This window comes from Crassostrea angulata, chromosome 7 (genome assembly GCF_025612915.1).
Source record: "Crassostrea angulata isolate pt1a10 chromosome 7, ASM2561291v2, whole genome shotgun sequence".
Classification (NCBI taxonomy): Eukaryota; Metazoa; Mollusca; class Bivalvia; order Ostreida; family Ostreidae; genus Magallana; species Magallana angulata.
In genome coordinates, this window is record NC_069117.1 from 8,925,002 (window position 1) to 8,942,171 (window position 17,170).

A 17,170-nucleotide genomic window follows, 5' to 3' on the forward strand; every position below is an offset into this window, starting at 1 on the left:
ATGTTTATAAATCTCTCATGATGAAATTATTTCTCTTTAATTATGTGTTCGCTTGCCAAGTGTCCCTTTTGCACCCACTTATCTCTCTCTCTTCATAATGAAATGAGGGAATACATGTACTAATCGGCCACTTGTATGGCTATCATGGCAAAAGATAAAGGTTTGATTATTAAAAAAAATAATAATAATAAATTCATTCAATTTGAACGTTTCATGTACTTATCTTTTTCTCCCTTAAATTCAGTCACTGATGCGGGATAAACTGTCATATTTTTTTCAATTTGAAAAAAAACCCACGTATTTTGGGGGATTTCTTTTTTTTGTCATGACAGAAAAAAATAAAATAAAATGCAATTAAGTTGCACAGTAAAAAAATGCAATTAAGTTACACAATCAAAAGTGACACGCATTGAATTTGACTAATTTTCTGACAGCTCATTTATAACATTGTGTATTTTTTTACTGGATGTTCCACTATACCATGTATACACTAGTATTTCTTTTGCACCTTGTAAGTAAAAACATTCTTACCATTGGTTGTTTACATTACATCTCAGAAATGTAGGTTTCTAAGTGTTATGCAAAAGAAGCATAGGAAATTCCGTATTTATCAAACTATTGCCCACAAGGTAGATAGAATGTTCTATCGTTAAAATGACAGATGTCCTGTGACCTGAACGTAGTCTGGTCACGGTAAGATTATTCTTTCTGCCCACAAGGGAAGTCCTATTCCTTGAAAATGTTTTTTTTTGTTTTGATAATGAAATATATCGTGAAAAGTAAAAATTGACACACATGTACTTTTAGCTATTGAGTGTAAGTAATTAATAAACGGAATCTGGTGGAATGCCAGTTGGACTCCCCCCCCCCCCCCCCCCCCCCTTTCATCATAAGTGTAGGAAAAGGGGGAGGTGAAAATCGTTTTGCATCGGGTTCGTTGTTACAAACAGGAAATTCAGAGTAAATGTGACATCCGACATTACAAGAAACGTCAAAAATCATGGTGAGTAAATAAATTGTGTTCATGTTAAGTGTTAATCTCAGCGAGATTCGTCGAGACTGAAAATTTCAGTCTCGGAAGAGACGTCCGTCAAAAAATTTTCAGTCTCGACGAATCTCGCTGAGATTAGTTAAGTGTATACAATTTAAATGAATACTCAAGCAAGTTGATTAGGGCAAAGTGTATTTGACTCGAATAGGATGAACGGAATAGCGTTGTCCTATTTCTTAATAATTAATTGTGAAACCGAAACCGTCAAAATTACCTGCCCAGTGTCCACGACGTGTAGATCTATATATTGGAAGTGTGGTCTTAAATTTAATATCGTGTCTCTCCATGGTCAAGTCCCTACATTGTACTTTAGGTTAAAAAGTTTCTTCAAGCGTTTACTAATTTTAAAAAAATAATAACAAAGAACAATACAATCAAGTCAACATACACTGATACAGTGCCGGTATATTGGGGTATTTATAAGTATTGGTAATAAAAAGGATTAATATTTTATTTTCAAAATATTTCAGTGCATGAAGTGTTAATAAAAAAATTGCAACATAAATAGATGATGAGATTATCATTTTACCATTTAGATTTTTAATCGTTTGATACCAAGTATGTCAGATCTGTTTATTCCAGGCGTCTCTAGATGCTCCTCCATCCTATGAAGAAGCCAGGCAGGAGGTCCAGGGAATCAAAGGTCTGGATGCACAGCCCCCTATGTACTCTGACCCTGAGAGTCAAAGGGCCCCACCCATTGGTAAGATCTTATATGTTGTATATGTATTGTGCACTGAATTCTCCGAAATGAGTTCATTGACAACAGATTCACAGTTCATAAACTAGTTTTATTGACTGTAATACGGTGTAATTGAAAAGTAAAAGAGCAATCTCCTACGAAGTTCTTTCACATTGTTGTAACAAAATAAGTTTCCTTTCTCGTTATGTTTAAGTCTTACAAACATTACTAAACATATTTGTCTCATGCAGTTTTGCATATAAAACTTCCTTTGGACGAGGTCTCTTCTTTGTATATATTAATATAGGACTGAAACATGCCATGCCATTTGAATAGTCTGCCATTTTGTTTATTTTGAAAGAATTTTAAACCCGATGAAAAAATTTAAAAAATGAACTGAGCGTCATCTTCGCTAGCCAAGATTTTCTGATCCACACTGCTTCTCACAAACCCTTGGCATATCGTGCTATCAAAAATCAAGATTTTTTTGCACTGGATTTTGATTGCGGTTTACTGAAACTGTTCGACCAATCAAAAAAATGCAAAGCATATCTGATTTAATCGTGTTTTCCTACTGTTTATTCACAAGTATCTCTAACACGAATAGCTCAAGACCCTTATTTTTCTTGTCTTTCTGTTTGAGCCTTGATGATGCATGTATCATTCAATGGTGCAATAACAAGTACACCAGATTGTCTATTAACAGAGGCATGCACTTGTAGTTTGAGGATTTACCAACTGTTCACCGCTCCCAGTCTTTCACCTTTTGCATGAATTTGATCTATATGTAACATTTCACATTATTCCTATTTATTTAATACACTGGGCATTAAAAAGTTCCTCCAACTTGTCAATATCAATGTCTACAGAGGCTGCCATTTCTGCATCATGCAGGTACATATATACATGTAGTACAGCATCTTTCATCATTTGGCTGATTTAAATATAGGATAGAAGATCTTTGATGAAAAAAATCCAGACTTTTGATAGCACAATGGTTTGTGAGAAGCGGTGCGGATCAGAAAACCTTGGCTAGCGAAGATGACCGGGCATATATTTTTGGTCGTCAAATGGCTACTAGCGTTTAATTTAAGTCGCAAAACATGAATTTTAGTCGCATATGCTAACTTTTTAGTTGCAACTTTGAGCCCTGTAAGTGTTCTCTGTTTGTTATTAAATGTTAACAATAGATTTTGCTGATAAATATTAATTCACATTGTGAACTATAATTTACTGTTGTTTACTATATAATAGTTAAGAGTTCTTAATCATAGTTTCACAAATCATTCAACTGCATTTATCAGAGTTGTAAATGGTAGTTTATGAGTATGAAATAGTTTTTAATAGACAAACTTTTTTGCTATCGTAAATGGTTGTTTTCAGTTTTAATCATAGTGAAGACTTCTGAAACATAGTTACATATTATAATAATGGCTTTCACTCTGGTTTAAAGGTGTGAAATATAGATTATAACATGTTAACTATAACTATAGTTCAAAGCCAATAAACCTAGTTTATCAATTGTGAAAATATGTTCATCTTGTTTTTGTGAATTTGGCATGCCATAGATTTACATTCTCAGGAATTAGAGCAAAACTGACTTATTATGTTTCTTGTATTAATTATAACAGATCAAACTTTGATATTGTACCGGTAATATTATTTTTAACTCTGAATGATATTAATTACATATTCTGATATTATTACCTTCTCTTTCATGCACTTGAATGTATTAATTATGTTACTATTACTTTATTTAACAATTTTGTTTAAAACCATACATGTGAGAAAAATTTTCTTATGCTTACGTGTTGCATGTACAGAAACATTATGGCCAAGTTTATAAGTTGATATTGTAGAGCCTCCCCCCTCCTATGAGTCCATCTATGGCCGAGTGAAAGCTGCTCAGCAGGAGGCAGAATCCAAGCCTCAGTTCTTTAAAAAGTTACTGACCATCATCATGGGAACTTGTATGTATATTTCTATAGTGTTTTACCTCCATGTAATCACTTTCTTATAAATCGGTACAAATTAATATCGTCAGTGTTTTAGTCTTTCATAATTTTTTTCCTATAATTTATAAAGACACCAAATAATAGTTAAAGAATATAAGGTATCAAATGGTAATTGTTGAAATGGACAGCATTGTTTAACAGATTCATGGATATACTTTCTCTCTTCTTATATGTCTAATCTTATTCATACTTCAATCAGGCAAAGAGTTCCTTAGGTGAAGTAATTCGAAATAAAAAAATTTGTCAATTAAAAGTTAAGGTCCATCTGCATGATGTCTAGTTTACATAAATATATATAACGGTAGTTTACATCATTCTAATTGCTGCCAGAAATACTGGATCAGCACTAGTATAATCCTTTAGTACTGCTTAATTGAATGCCTGTCTTGTTTTCATTTGAAAGTGGGATGCACAATTTGCTTGGGAATAATACTTGCTGTCCCAGTATCCATGATTGTTATGGGTAAGTACAACTGACGTGACCACCTTGTGATAAAGAAGAGTAAATTTAATTCAGATGTTCATTCATGTGAACAGTAGAATGGTCGATCAGTTTCAGCCAGTATAACTATATCACAGTGAATTGAACTCAAGCTAGCCTAATTAGAATAACAACATTGGCATCTTTTTTGTTTTAATTGTGAAAAGAATTGTTTGCTTCTTCTTGCAGGAAGCCTGTATTTCAATGACTGCCCAGCTGAGTGGCGAATTCCTCTGTACCTAATCGTGGGTGGTTCTGTTGGTATTATCAAAAACTTCTCCAGTCTGTGTCAGAAAGTGAAAAATGACAAAGACAATGCAGAAGATGAGAATGTGAAAACCACAAAGTTTGACTCCTTGTTGAATTGTTTCCTGTTATCTTGGTTTATTTTTGGTAAGGTTTAATTAATTTTCAACCCATTACATGTTCAGTACATGTATTTAAATATAAAACATCTCAAAAACGTGCATTAATCAAAATAAATTCATATGCATGGCATTATTTGGTAAGAGAAAAATTGGACAAGTTCAAACAGAACATGAGCAATGAAAATTTGATAATGCAAAACTTTTTAATTTTTATTTTTCAGAAAATTATTTATTGTTTGTTTTTCAATGGAGTACTTAAGACAATTTTTAATTATAATTTAATTAGCAAGGCAGGTTTCAAACCTTGTTTTATGTCAAATACAATTGTGAAACAACTCCTGATATTTGTATTTTCATTTTTACAGGAAATGTCATTATATACAGAACGTATGGCCACTTCTCGCCTGACAAGACTGTGAGCCCCTACAACTACTGTGATCAGACCCTGTTTGACTACGCCTTCTGGCTGACTACCTCCTTCTACATACTGCTTGGGACCTCCTGCTGCTGTATCTGCTTCTGTGGCTGTCTGGCCAGCCTTTTAGGGGGAGATAAAGCTACCTAGGGGGGGGGATAAATCTTCCTGAGCAGGGGAAATAACTCGGGCTGATTTGACTGTATTAGACAAATTTGTTGTACAAATTTGTTGTTATTTTATACATAATGGTATTTTGGTAAAAATAGGTTTTGTCGAATGTTGTTGATGGTCTTTCTTTTCTTGCATGTATTCTTCTTTCTATTGTTCACTTTTGTACCAGTGTTTATAATAATAGAATCAGTAACTTGTTGTGATAAGTTTAAATTAAACAGAATAAGATATTACTATTTCTGGATGATATTTTTACACTTTTATACTCTATTGTATGTAGAACTGTATGTGATTTTCAGCAAATAGGAAAATGTACAATATATCATTAGGCCATTGTTTCCATTTGTTATTAAAGCTTTAGTTAGTATACCTCCAAAGTTAGTGAAACAAGTACCTGTGCAGTGTCTAATAGCTAGTTTATGAAAAAAATACCTTCAGCAACTTTTGTTATGTTTGCAACAAAATGAGGTAAATTGATAGAAAAGTTATTAAATCTTCTTAAATTATTGACCAAGAATAAAAACTAAAAGGAATATTTTTATCATCCGTTAAGAGTGGTGATTTTTTGTGTTAATTTTGTTGTCTCTAGTTGTATTATGTTTTTTTGATTCAGAGAAATATTCAAATCTTGCCTTTTTTTGTTTGGTTTATTCAAAAATGTGTGATAAAAATTGTAACATTTTATGCTATACGTTCTGTTTGATTACAGTGGAAGTGAAAATCATTGTTGACAAAGACAGCATGTATCAATCATAATAATTTAGCAATTTTATATGTACAGTACCTAAATAGTATGTCATTTTGCCATTTTTAAAAACAAATTTGTCCTGTTTTACATAACTGATCTTGTTAAGTCATTGTTCTCCAGCATTTCATTATTTAGTGGCACAGAGCACTTTTATCGCATGTTCAGATGCCAATTTACTCCATTGTAAAAGCAAGTGTAGAGGTATTTAAAAATGTTTGAAATTTAATTTTTATTAAATGTTCATCAATATTTCACAAACAGCCCATGCAGTTTCTCAATGATTAGTCTAGTGAAATTGTTTTTAATGATAAGCATAGAGCTTTACCATAGTGCAGAGAAATTTTATTGTAAGTTATAAAAGATATTTTTCTTTAGGAACAAACAATGTTTACTGTGGTACACAGTAAAAATGATACTCATGGAAACCCAGAAAGTGATAAAGATTGATTTATTTCTGAATCTCAGTAAATCTTTGAATTGGATACTATGTACGTATGGTTCATGGAAACAAATTTTATATATTTTTTTTTATAATGGTACATTGATTGTAATGCATACACACATTCCTGTTTTTGAATCAATTGCTTTTGAAAAATATGGCAGGAATTATTACTGAATTGAATGATGAAATTTTACAAATGCAAAATGCTTTTGTCTATTCATTGCTCATCATCAAAAAGTCAATAAATCAAAAATAAATCATGATTGTGACTTGTATTGATTTTATCAAACCTGATTGCATGAATATAAGTTTAAGTCTCCCCTAATTTGGAAATATAATTTTAAGACTCAAAAAATCTTTTTTTGTTGAAAGATAATCACTAAAAAAAACACACCAGGGAACAGTGTTTTTTACGTTTTGGTTCAACAATATTGATGGGAGATATCAAAAGATTCTCTTTGTTGTTTTATTTGATGTTAACAGAAATATTCTGATATAATTTATCAAAACTGATATTGCTGTAATAAATCAAAATTTAAAAAAAAATCTTAATTGCTTTATAAAGTACATGTAACACCATTTTTAAGTAGGATTAACTTCAATCTGATTAGAACCAGATGTTTAATTCACTCAGTTAGATAACTGATTTCAAACACATTGCTTTTAATTTTTCATTTTGGAAAATTTGCTTCAAAAGATGTCAAATGCAATAGTAATTGTGCATTAGGGAGGCTAACTTGTTTTTTCCTGCAAAAGCTAATAGAAAAACTATTTATTTATTAACCATTTTTAAAATGTATCAAGGTTACATGCTAAGTTTCTATAATATTTATAGATTGTCTTTAGACGCCATCTCAAAATGCACTGGTTTAATTTTACTGCATGTATTAATAGGAACATTCTTGGATCAAGAATTTTTTTTCCACAGGGCAGGGGGTTTATAGATCATTTTAAGTTTGTCAGAGTGGGGGTCCAAGTATGGCTTATCAAATTCCCCAAAATGAGCTAAACATAGTTTTACAGTGAATAATTAAACCAGGTTTATCGGTACCATTGTAAACTGTACTAGTTTATGGACCGTTATAGATCAATAGTTAATGATGTTGATCTACAGTTCACATCTGGAAATACCGAAATTTATGTTTCAAAAGAGTAAACTATAATAAACTCAGTATCATTAAGTATAATTTATAGTGGATAAACCTAGTTTATCAAATGTGAATTAAACTTATGTTTAGCTCAATTTTGTGAATGTGGCGTGCCATATCCGAGGCATATTTTTGTGTAAATTTAAGAAAATTGAACTTTCCAGGGGGTCCAGACCACCCATATCCCCCAACACCCCCTAAATCTGCACATTAGTATTATATAAAAAATTGCATTTTTTTGGTAATTTGAAACCAATTTTAAAAATACTACCATTGATCAAATTGTAATGCTAATATGTCTTTGTTGTTTAAATATAACTATGGTAATTTAAAGCCGAAATTTCAAATAAAAAAAAAAACAACCAAACAAATGATATTTATCATGTTTATTGACCAAAAATTATTTTCCCGGATATTCGATGTTTTTAGGTCTGAATATTATAGTTCGAACTCTTTTGCGCTTGGAGAAAAGAAAAGTACGTCGAAGCAAGTTCTCTTAGATGAGGTATAGAATAGGGTACTTTTTATATCCCATAACCAGGCACTATAACCAGGATGTGCGCATGCGTGAATCAACTTTCCATCGGGATCGGTAAACGATTGGGAGGAAATTCGAAAGCTATTTGGAGGAACTTCGAACTGATATATGTGCAATTTAAAAATGCGATTTTTATATGAAAAATATGATCAGAAGTGATTAAAATGTTATGTACATTAGATTTTACACCAAAAAATTAAATAAATAATTGAGAGAACAATCAAAATCAATGTTACAGGAAAACAACAGGCACTTAGCATCGGAAGGGGGGGGGGGGGTTGGAATGGGGGCAGGGACAGGGGGACGGGACTGCCCCCCCCCCCCCTCCAGCACACGTTTTCTCGCAGCAAATATTTTTAATTAGCATCGGAAGGGGGGGGGTTGGAATGGGGGCAGGGACAGGGGGACGGGACTGCCCCCCCCCCCCTCCAGCACACGTTTTCTCGCAGCAAATATTTTTCTTGGATTTACTTATAAAAAAGGAAATTAACATACAGTTGCACCCCCCCCCCCCAATGTTTTTGGGACCATGTAAAATTTGAAATGAAAGAGAGGAAATAAACTGTGAAATTGAAGTTAAAGGTACACTTAGCCCCCTACCCCCACGGATTAGGATTTTCAATTATTTAAAAAGTATTTTTGAGTTGGTTTTTTTTTTCAAGGCAAGATTGGATGAGTCTGCCCTCAACCCACTTTGCTACGATGCTAGGTGCCTGAACAAAATATCATGGTTTCATTACATACATGTATGCTAGTATAAAGACTTTATGTAAACCAATATTATCTCGTGCATTGTTCCATTCACCAAGTTCTACAAATACCTTAGTCCAAAATAAATAAAAAATCCAAGACAAGGAGGGGAAGAAAGAGGAAATCTATTTTCCTTTTTTTTCTTTTTACTCAGGAGCTATTTTGTTGGGGGGGGGGGGGTATTAGGGGTGAACAGGTCACTGACCCCTTGTAGATCTACACATGACCTATCACCAGGGTCTGTATACACATAACCAGGGTCAGTATACCCATCACCAGGGTCTCCAGGGTCAGAGTACGTATCACCAGAGTCTGTGTGCCCATCACCAGAGTCTGTACACCCATAACCAGGGCTAGTATACCCATCACCAGGGTCTCCATACCTATCACCAGGGTCAGAGTACGTATCACCAGAGTCTGTGTGCCCATCACCAGAGTCTGTACACCCATAACCAGGGTCAGTATACCAATCACCAGGGTCTCCATACCTATCACCAGGGTCAGAGAACGTATCACCAGGGTCTCTGTGCCCTTCACCAGAGTCTGTACACCCATAACCAGGGCCAGTATACCCATCATCAGGGTCTTCATACCTATCACCAGGGTCAGAGTACGTATCACCAGAGTCTGTGTGCCCATCACCAGAGTCTGTACACCCATAACCAGGGTCAGTATACCCATCACCAGGGTCTTCATACCTATCACCAGGGTCAGAGAACGTATCACCAGAGTCTGTGTGCCCATCACAAATGTCAGTATACACATAACCAGGGCCAGTATACCCATCACCAGGGTCTCCATACCTATCACCAGGGTCAGAGTATGTGTCACCAGAGTTTGTGTGCCCATCACCAGGGTTTGGATTCCCATAACCAGGGTCAGTATACCCATCACCAGGGTCTCCATACCTATCACCAGGGTCAGAGTACGTATCACCAGAGTCTGTGTGCCCATCACCAGAGTCTGTACACCCATAACCAGGGCCAGTATACCCATCACCAGGGTCTCCATACCTATCACCAGGGTCAGAGTACGTATCACCAGAGTCTGTGTGCCCATCACCAGGGTCTGGATACCCATAACCAGGGTCAGTATACCCATCACCAGGGTCTCCATACCTATCAGCAGGGTCAGAGTACGTATCACCAGAGTCTGTGTGCCCTTCACCAGAGTCTGTACACCCATAACCAGGGCCAGTATACCCATCACCAGGGTCTTCATACCTATCACCAGGGTCAGAGTACGTGTCACCAGAGTTTGTGTGCCCATCACCAGGGTCTGGATACCCATAACCAGGGTCAGTATACCCATCACCAGGGTCTTCATACCTATCACCAGGGTCAGAGTACGTATCACCAGAGTCTGTGTGCCCATCACAAGTGTCAGTATACACATAACCAGGGTCTCCATACCTATCACCAGGGTCAGAGTACGTGTCACCAGAGTTTGTGTGCCCATCACCAGGGTCTGGATACCCATAACCAGGGTCAGTATACCCATCACCAGGGTCTTCATACCTATCACCAGGGTCAGAGTACGTATCACCAGAGTCTGTGTGCCCATCACAAGTGTCAGTATACACATAACCAGGGTCTCCATACCTATCACCAGGGTCAGAGTACGTATCACCAGAGTCTGTGTGCCCTTCACCAGAGTCTGTACACCCATAACCAGGGCCAGTATACCCATCACCAGGGTCTTCATACCCATCACCAGGGTCAAAGTACGTATCACCAGAGTCTGTGTGCCCATCACCAGGGTCTGTATACCCATAACAGGGCCAGTATACCCATCACCAGGGTCTCCATACCTATCACCAGGGTCAGAGTACGTATCACCAGAGTCTGTGTGCCCTTCACCAGAGTCTGTACACCCATAACCAGGGCCAGTATACCCATCACCAGGGTCTCCATACCTATCACCAGGGTCAGAGTACGTATCACCAGAGTCTGTGTGCCCATCACCAGAGTCTGTACACCCATAACCAGGGCCAGTATACCCATCACCAGGGTCTCCATACCTATCACCAGGGTCAGAGTACGTATCACCAGAGTCTGTGTGCCCATCACCAGAGTCTGTACACCCATAACCAGGGTCAGTATACCCATCACCAGGGTCTTCATACCTATCACCAGGGTCAGAGTACGTATCACCAGAGTCTGTGTGCCCATCACAAGTGTCAGTATACACATAACCAGGGTCTCCATACCTATCACCAGGGTCAGAGTACGTATCACCAGAGTCTGTGTGCCCTTCACCAGAGTCTGTACACCCATAACCAGGGCCAGAATACCCATCACCAGGGTCTTCATACCCATCACCAGGGTCAAAGTACGTCTCACCAGAGTCTGTGTGCCCATCACAAGTGTCAGTATACACATAACCAGGGTCTCCATACCTATCACCAGGGTCAGAGTACGTATCACCAGAGTCTGTGTGCCCTTCACCAGAGTCTGTACACCCATAACCAGGGCCAGAATACCCATCACCAGGGTCTTCATACCCATCACCAGGGTCAAAGTACGTATCACCAGAGTCTGTGTGCCCATCACCAGGGTCTGTATACCCATAACAGGGCCAGTATACCCATCACCAGGGTCTCCATACCTATCACCAGGGTCAGAGTACGTATCACCAGAGTCTGTGTGCCCTTCACCAGAGTCTGTACACCCATAACCAGGGCCAGTATACCCATCACCAGGGTCTCCATACCTATCACCAGGGTCAGAGTACGTATCACCAGAGTCTGTGTGCCCATCACCAGAGTCTGTACACCCATAACCAGGGTCAGTATACCCATCACCAGGGTCTTCATACCTATCACCAGGGTCAGAGTACGTATCACCAGAGTCTGTGTGCCCATCACAAGTGTCAGTATACACATAACCAGGGTCTCCATACCTATCACCAGGGTCAGAGTACGTATCACCAGAGTCTGTGTGCCCTTCACCAGAGTCTGTACACCCATAACCAGGGCCAGAATACCCATCACCAGGGTCTTCATACCCATCACCAGGGTCAAAGTACGTATCACCAGAGTCTGTGTGCCCATCACCAGGGTCTGTATACCCATAACAGGGCCAGTATACCCATCACCAGGGTCTCCATACCTATCACCAGGGTCAGAGTACGTATCACCAGAGTCTGTGTGCCCTTCACCAGAGTCTGTACACCCATAACCAGGGCCAGTATACCCATCACCAGGGTATCCATACCTATCACCAGGGTCAGAGTACGTGTCACCAGAGTTTGTGTGCCCATCACCAGGGTCTGGATACCCATAACCAGGGTCAGTATACCTATCACCAGGGTCTCCATACCTATCACCAGGGTCAGAGTACGTATCACCAGAGTCTGTGTGCCCATCACCAAAGTCTGTACACCCATAACCAGGGCCAGTATACCCATCACCAGGGTCTCCATACCTATCACCAGGGTCAGAGTACGTATCACCAGAGTTTGTGTGCCCATCACCAGGGTCTGTACACCCATAACCAGGGTCAGTATACCCATCACGAGGGTCTCCATACCTATCACCAGGGTCAGCGTGCGTATCACCAGAGTCTGTGTGCCCATCACCAGGGTCTGTACACCCATAACCAGGGTTGGTATACCCATCACGAGGGTCTCCATACCTATCACCAGGGTCAGAGTGCGTGTCACCAGAGTCTGTGTGCCCATCACCAGGGTCTGTACGCCAATAACCAGGGTCAGTATACCCATCATCAGGGTCTCAATACCTATCACCCGGGTCATAGTACGTGTCACCAGAGTCTGTGTGCCTATCACCAGGGTCTGTACATCCATAACCAGGGCCAGTATACCCATCACCAGGGTCTCCATACCTATCACCAGGGTCATTATATCCATCACTAGAGTTTGTGTGCCCAACAATGGGGTCTGTACACCCATCACCAGGGTCAGTATACCAATCATCCGGGTCTGTACACCCATAACCAGGGTCAGTATACCCATCACCAGGGTCTTCATATCTATCACCAGGATCAGAGTACGTATCACCAGAGTCTGTACACCCATAACCAGGGTCAGTATACCCATCACCAGGGTATGTACACCCATAACCAGGGTCATTATACCCATCACCTGGGTATGTACATCCATAACCAGGGTCAGTATATCCATCACCAGGGTCTCAATACCTATTACCAGGGTCAGAGTACGTATCACCAGAGTCTGTGTGCTCATAACCAGGGTCTGTACATCCATAGCCAAAGTCAGTATACCCATCACCCGGGTCTCAATACCTATCACCAGGGTCATAATGCCTATCACCAGAGTCAGAGTACGTATCACCAGAACTGTAAACATATCACCTGGGTCATTATACCATTATATATCATTTAGTAGGGTCAGTGTTCGTAGTACTAGGGTCTGTGTGCCCATCATCATGGTCTGTATATTCATAACAAAGGTCAGTTTACCCTTCACCAGGGTCTTAATACTTTTCACCAGGATAGTGTACGCATGCATCAATAGGGTCTGTGTGCCCATCACCAGGGTCAGTATACCTAACACAACAGTCAGTGCACTTATCATTAGGGTTTGTATATCCATTACCTGAGTCAGGTAATACTGACCCTGTTGATAAGTAGAGTGACCCTGGTGATAGGTATACTGATCCTGGTGAAGAGCACACATACCTTGGTGATACGTACACTCATGATCCTTGTGATAGGTATACTGTCTCAGGTGATGGTTATACTTACCCTGGTTATAGATTTTGAGATTCTGGTGTTACGTATGCTGACCCTTAGAATATCTACACGTTTGTGTATACCGACTCTGGTGATGGATACATACTGACCCCTGTGATTGGCTACAAACCCTTGTGATACGTACACTGACTCTGTCGATAGGTATACTGACCCTGGTGATAGAGAATGTGATAGATATACCGGTGATAAATGTACTGACTCTTGTGATAGGTATACTGACCTTGGAGATGGGCCCTCAGACCCACGGATGCGTACACTGACACGGCCGTTAGGTAAACTAACTCTGGTGATAGGTAATAGGTACAGTTATCCTGGTGAAAGTCTACTGATCAAGGTAATGGATGTACAAACCCTGAAGATAAGTGCACTGACTGTTGTGATAGATATACTGACTCTAATGATGGGCACACAGACCCTATTGATTCGTAAACTATTCCTGGTGATAAGTATTTAGACCCTGGTGATGGGCATACTGGCCCTGGTTATGGGTGTACAGACTCTGGTGATGGGCACACAGACTCTGGTGATACGTACTCTGACCCTGGTGACTGGTATGATGACACTGGTGATGGGTATACTGACACTGGTTATGGGTGTACAGACTCTGGTGATGGGCACACAGACTCTGGTGATACGTACTCTGACCCTGGTGATAGGTATGGAGACCCTGGTGATAGGTATACTGACCCTGGTTATGGGTATCCAGACCCTGGTGATGGGCACACAAACTCTGGTGACACGTACTCTGACCCTGGTGATAGGTATGGATACCCTGGTGATGGGTATACTGACCCTGGTTATGGGTCTACAGACTCTGGTGATGGGCATACAGACTCTGGTGATACGTACTCTGACCCTGGTGATAGGTATGGAGACCCTGGTGATGGGTATACTGGCCCTGTTATGGGTATACAGACTCTGGTGATACGTACTTTGACCCTGGTGATGGGTATGAAGACCCTGGTGATGGGTATACTGGCCCTGGTTATGGGTGTACAGACTCTGGTGAAGGGCACACAGACTCTGGTGATACGTACTCTGACCCTGTTGATAGGTATGGAGACCTTGGTGATGGGTATACTGGCCCTGGTTATGTGTATACTGACACTTGTGATGGACACACAGACTCTGGTGATACGTACTCTGACCCTGGTGATAGGTATGAAGACCCTGGTGATGGGTATACTGACCCTGGTTATGGGTATCCAGACCCTGGTGATGGATACACAAACTCTGGTGACACGTACTCTGACCCTTGTGATAGGTATGAAGACCCTGGTGATCGGTATACTGGCCCTGGTTATGGGTGTACAGACTCTGGTGAAGGGCACACAGACTCTGGTGATACGTACTCTGACCCTGGTGATAGGTATGAAGACCCTGGTGATGGGTATACTGGCCCTGGTTATGGGTATACATACCCTGGTGATGGGCACACAGACTCTGGTGATACGTACTCTGACCCTGGTGATAGGTATGGAGACCCTGGTGATGGGTATACTGACCCTGGTTATGGGTATCCAGACCCTGGTGATGGGCACACAAACTCTGGTGACACATACTCTGACCCTGGTGATAGGTATGGAGACCCTGGTGATGGGTATACTGGCCCTGGTTATGGGTGTACAGACTCTGGTGATGGGCACACAGACTCTGGTGATACGTACTCTGACCCTGGTGATAGGTATGGAGACCCTGGTGATGGGTATACTGACCCTGGTTATGGGTATCCAGACCCTGGTGATGGGCACACAGACTCTGGTGACACGCACTCTGACCCTGGTGATAGGTATGGAGACCCTGGTGATGGGTATACTGGCCCTGGTTATGGGTGTACAGACCCTGGTGATGGGCACACAGACTCTGGTGATACGCACGCTGACCCTGGTGATAGGTATGGAGACCCTGGTGATGGGTATACTGACCCTGGTTATGGGTGTACAGACCCTGGTGATGGGCACACAAACTCTGGTGATACGTACTCTGACCCTGGTGATAGGTATGGAGACCCTGGTGATGGGTATACTGGCCCTGGTTATGGGTGTACAGACTTTGGTGATGGACACACAGACTCTGGTGATACGTACTCTGACCCTGGTGATAGGTATGGAGACCCTGGTGATAGGTATACTGACCCTGGTTATGGGTATCCAGACCCTGGTGATGGGCACACAAACTCTGGTGACACGTACTCTGACCCTGGTGATAGGTATGAAGACCCTGGTGATGGGTATACTGGCCCTGGTTATGGGTGTACAGACTCTGGTGAAGGGCACACAGACTCTGGTGATACGTACTCTGACCCTGGTGATAGGTATGGAGACCCTGGTGATGGGTTTACTGGCCCTGTTATGGGTATACAGACCCTGGTGATGGGCACACAGACTCTGGTGATACGTACTTTGACCCTGGTGATGGGTATGAAGACCCTGGTGATGGGTATACTGGCCCTGGTTATGGGTGTACAGACTCTGGTGAAGGGCACACAGACTCTGGTGATACGTACTCTGACCCTGGTGATAGGTATGGAGACCCTGGTTATGTGTATACTGGCCCTGGTTATGTGTATACTGACACTTGTGATGGGCACACAGACTCTGGTGATACGTACTCTGACCCTGGTGATAGGTATGAAGACCCTGGTGATGGGTATACTGACCCTGGTTATGGGTATCCAGACCCTGGTGATGGGCACACAAACTCTGGTGACACGTACTCTGACCCTGCTGATAGGTTTGAAGACCCTGGTGATGGGTATACTGGCCCTGGTTATGGGTGTACAGACTCTGGTGAAGGGCACACAGACTCTGGTGATACGTACTCTGATCCTGCTGATAGGTATGGAGACCCTGGTGATGGGTGTACTGGCCCTGGTTATGGGTGTACAGACTCTGGTGAAGGGCACACAGACCCTGGTGATACGTTCTCTGACCCTGGTGATAGGTATGGATACCCTGGTGATTGGTATACTGACCCTGGTTATTGGTGTACAGACTCTGGTGATGGGCACACAGACTCTGGTGATACGTTCTCTGACCCTGGTGATAGGTATGGAGACCCTGGTGATGGGTATACTAGCCCTGGTTATGGGTGTACAGACTCTGGTGATGGGCACACAGACTCTGGTGATACGTACTCTGACCCTGGAGACCCTGGTGATGGGTATACTGACCCTGGTTATGTGTATACAGACCCTGGTGATAGGTCATGTGTAGATCTACAAGGGGTCAGTGACCTGTTCACCCCTAATACCCCCCCCCCCCCCAACAAAATAGCTCCTGAGTAAAAAAAAAAAAAGGATAATAGATTTCCTCTTTCTTCCCCTCCTAGTCTTGGATTTTTTATTTATTTTGGACTAAGGTATTTGTAGAACCTGGTGAATGGAACAATGCACGAGATAATATTGGTTTACATAAAGTCTTTATACTAGCATACATGTATGTACTGAAACCATGATATTTTGTTTAGGCACCTAGCATCGTAGCAAAGTGGGTTGAGGGCAGACTCATCCAATCTTGCCTTGAAAAAAAAAAACAACTCAAAAATACTTTTTAAATAATTGAAAATCCTAATCCGTGGGGGTAGGGGGCTAAGTGTACCTTTAACTTCAATTTCACAATTT

The 17,170-nt window shown here is 40.9% G+C and overlaps 1 protein-coding gene across 2 annotated transcripts; it reads left to right on the forward strand.

Moving 5' to 3' along the window:
• The first annotated feature begins 904 nt into the window (after positions 1–904).
• LOC128156478 (transmembrane protein 272-like) lies at positions 905–6,639 on the forward strand. 2 transcript variants are annotated; one of them, XM_052818645.1, is made up of 6 exons: positions 905–999; positions 1,633–1,754; positions 3,593–3,703; positions 4,152–4,211; positions 4,419–4,622; positions 4,963–6,639. In XM_052818645.1, coding segments are annotated over exons 1-6 (699 nt in total). In that variant the 5' UTR covers positions 905–997; the 3' UTR covers positions 5,163–6,639. The 2 variants fall into 2 exon arrangements, with proteins under 2 accessions (XP_052674605.1, XP_052674606.1); XM_052818646.1 differs by having other exon boundaries at positions 916–1,003; positions 1,634–1,754.
• The last annotated feature ends 10,531 nt before the right edge of the window (positions 6,640–17,170 follow it).

Bases quoted from the DNA above. Each gene is read 5' to 3' on its own strand.
- LOC128156478 (XM_052818645.1), top strand. The intron at 4,212-4,418 runs GTAAGTACAACT...TTCTTCTTGCAG, and splicing joins AGTATCCATGATTGTTATGG to GAAGCCTGTATTTCAATGAC. The intron at 4,623-4,962 runs GTAAGGTTTAAT...TCATTTTTACAG, and splicing joins GTTATCTTGGTTTATTTTTG to GAAATGTCATTATATACAGA.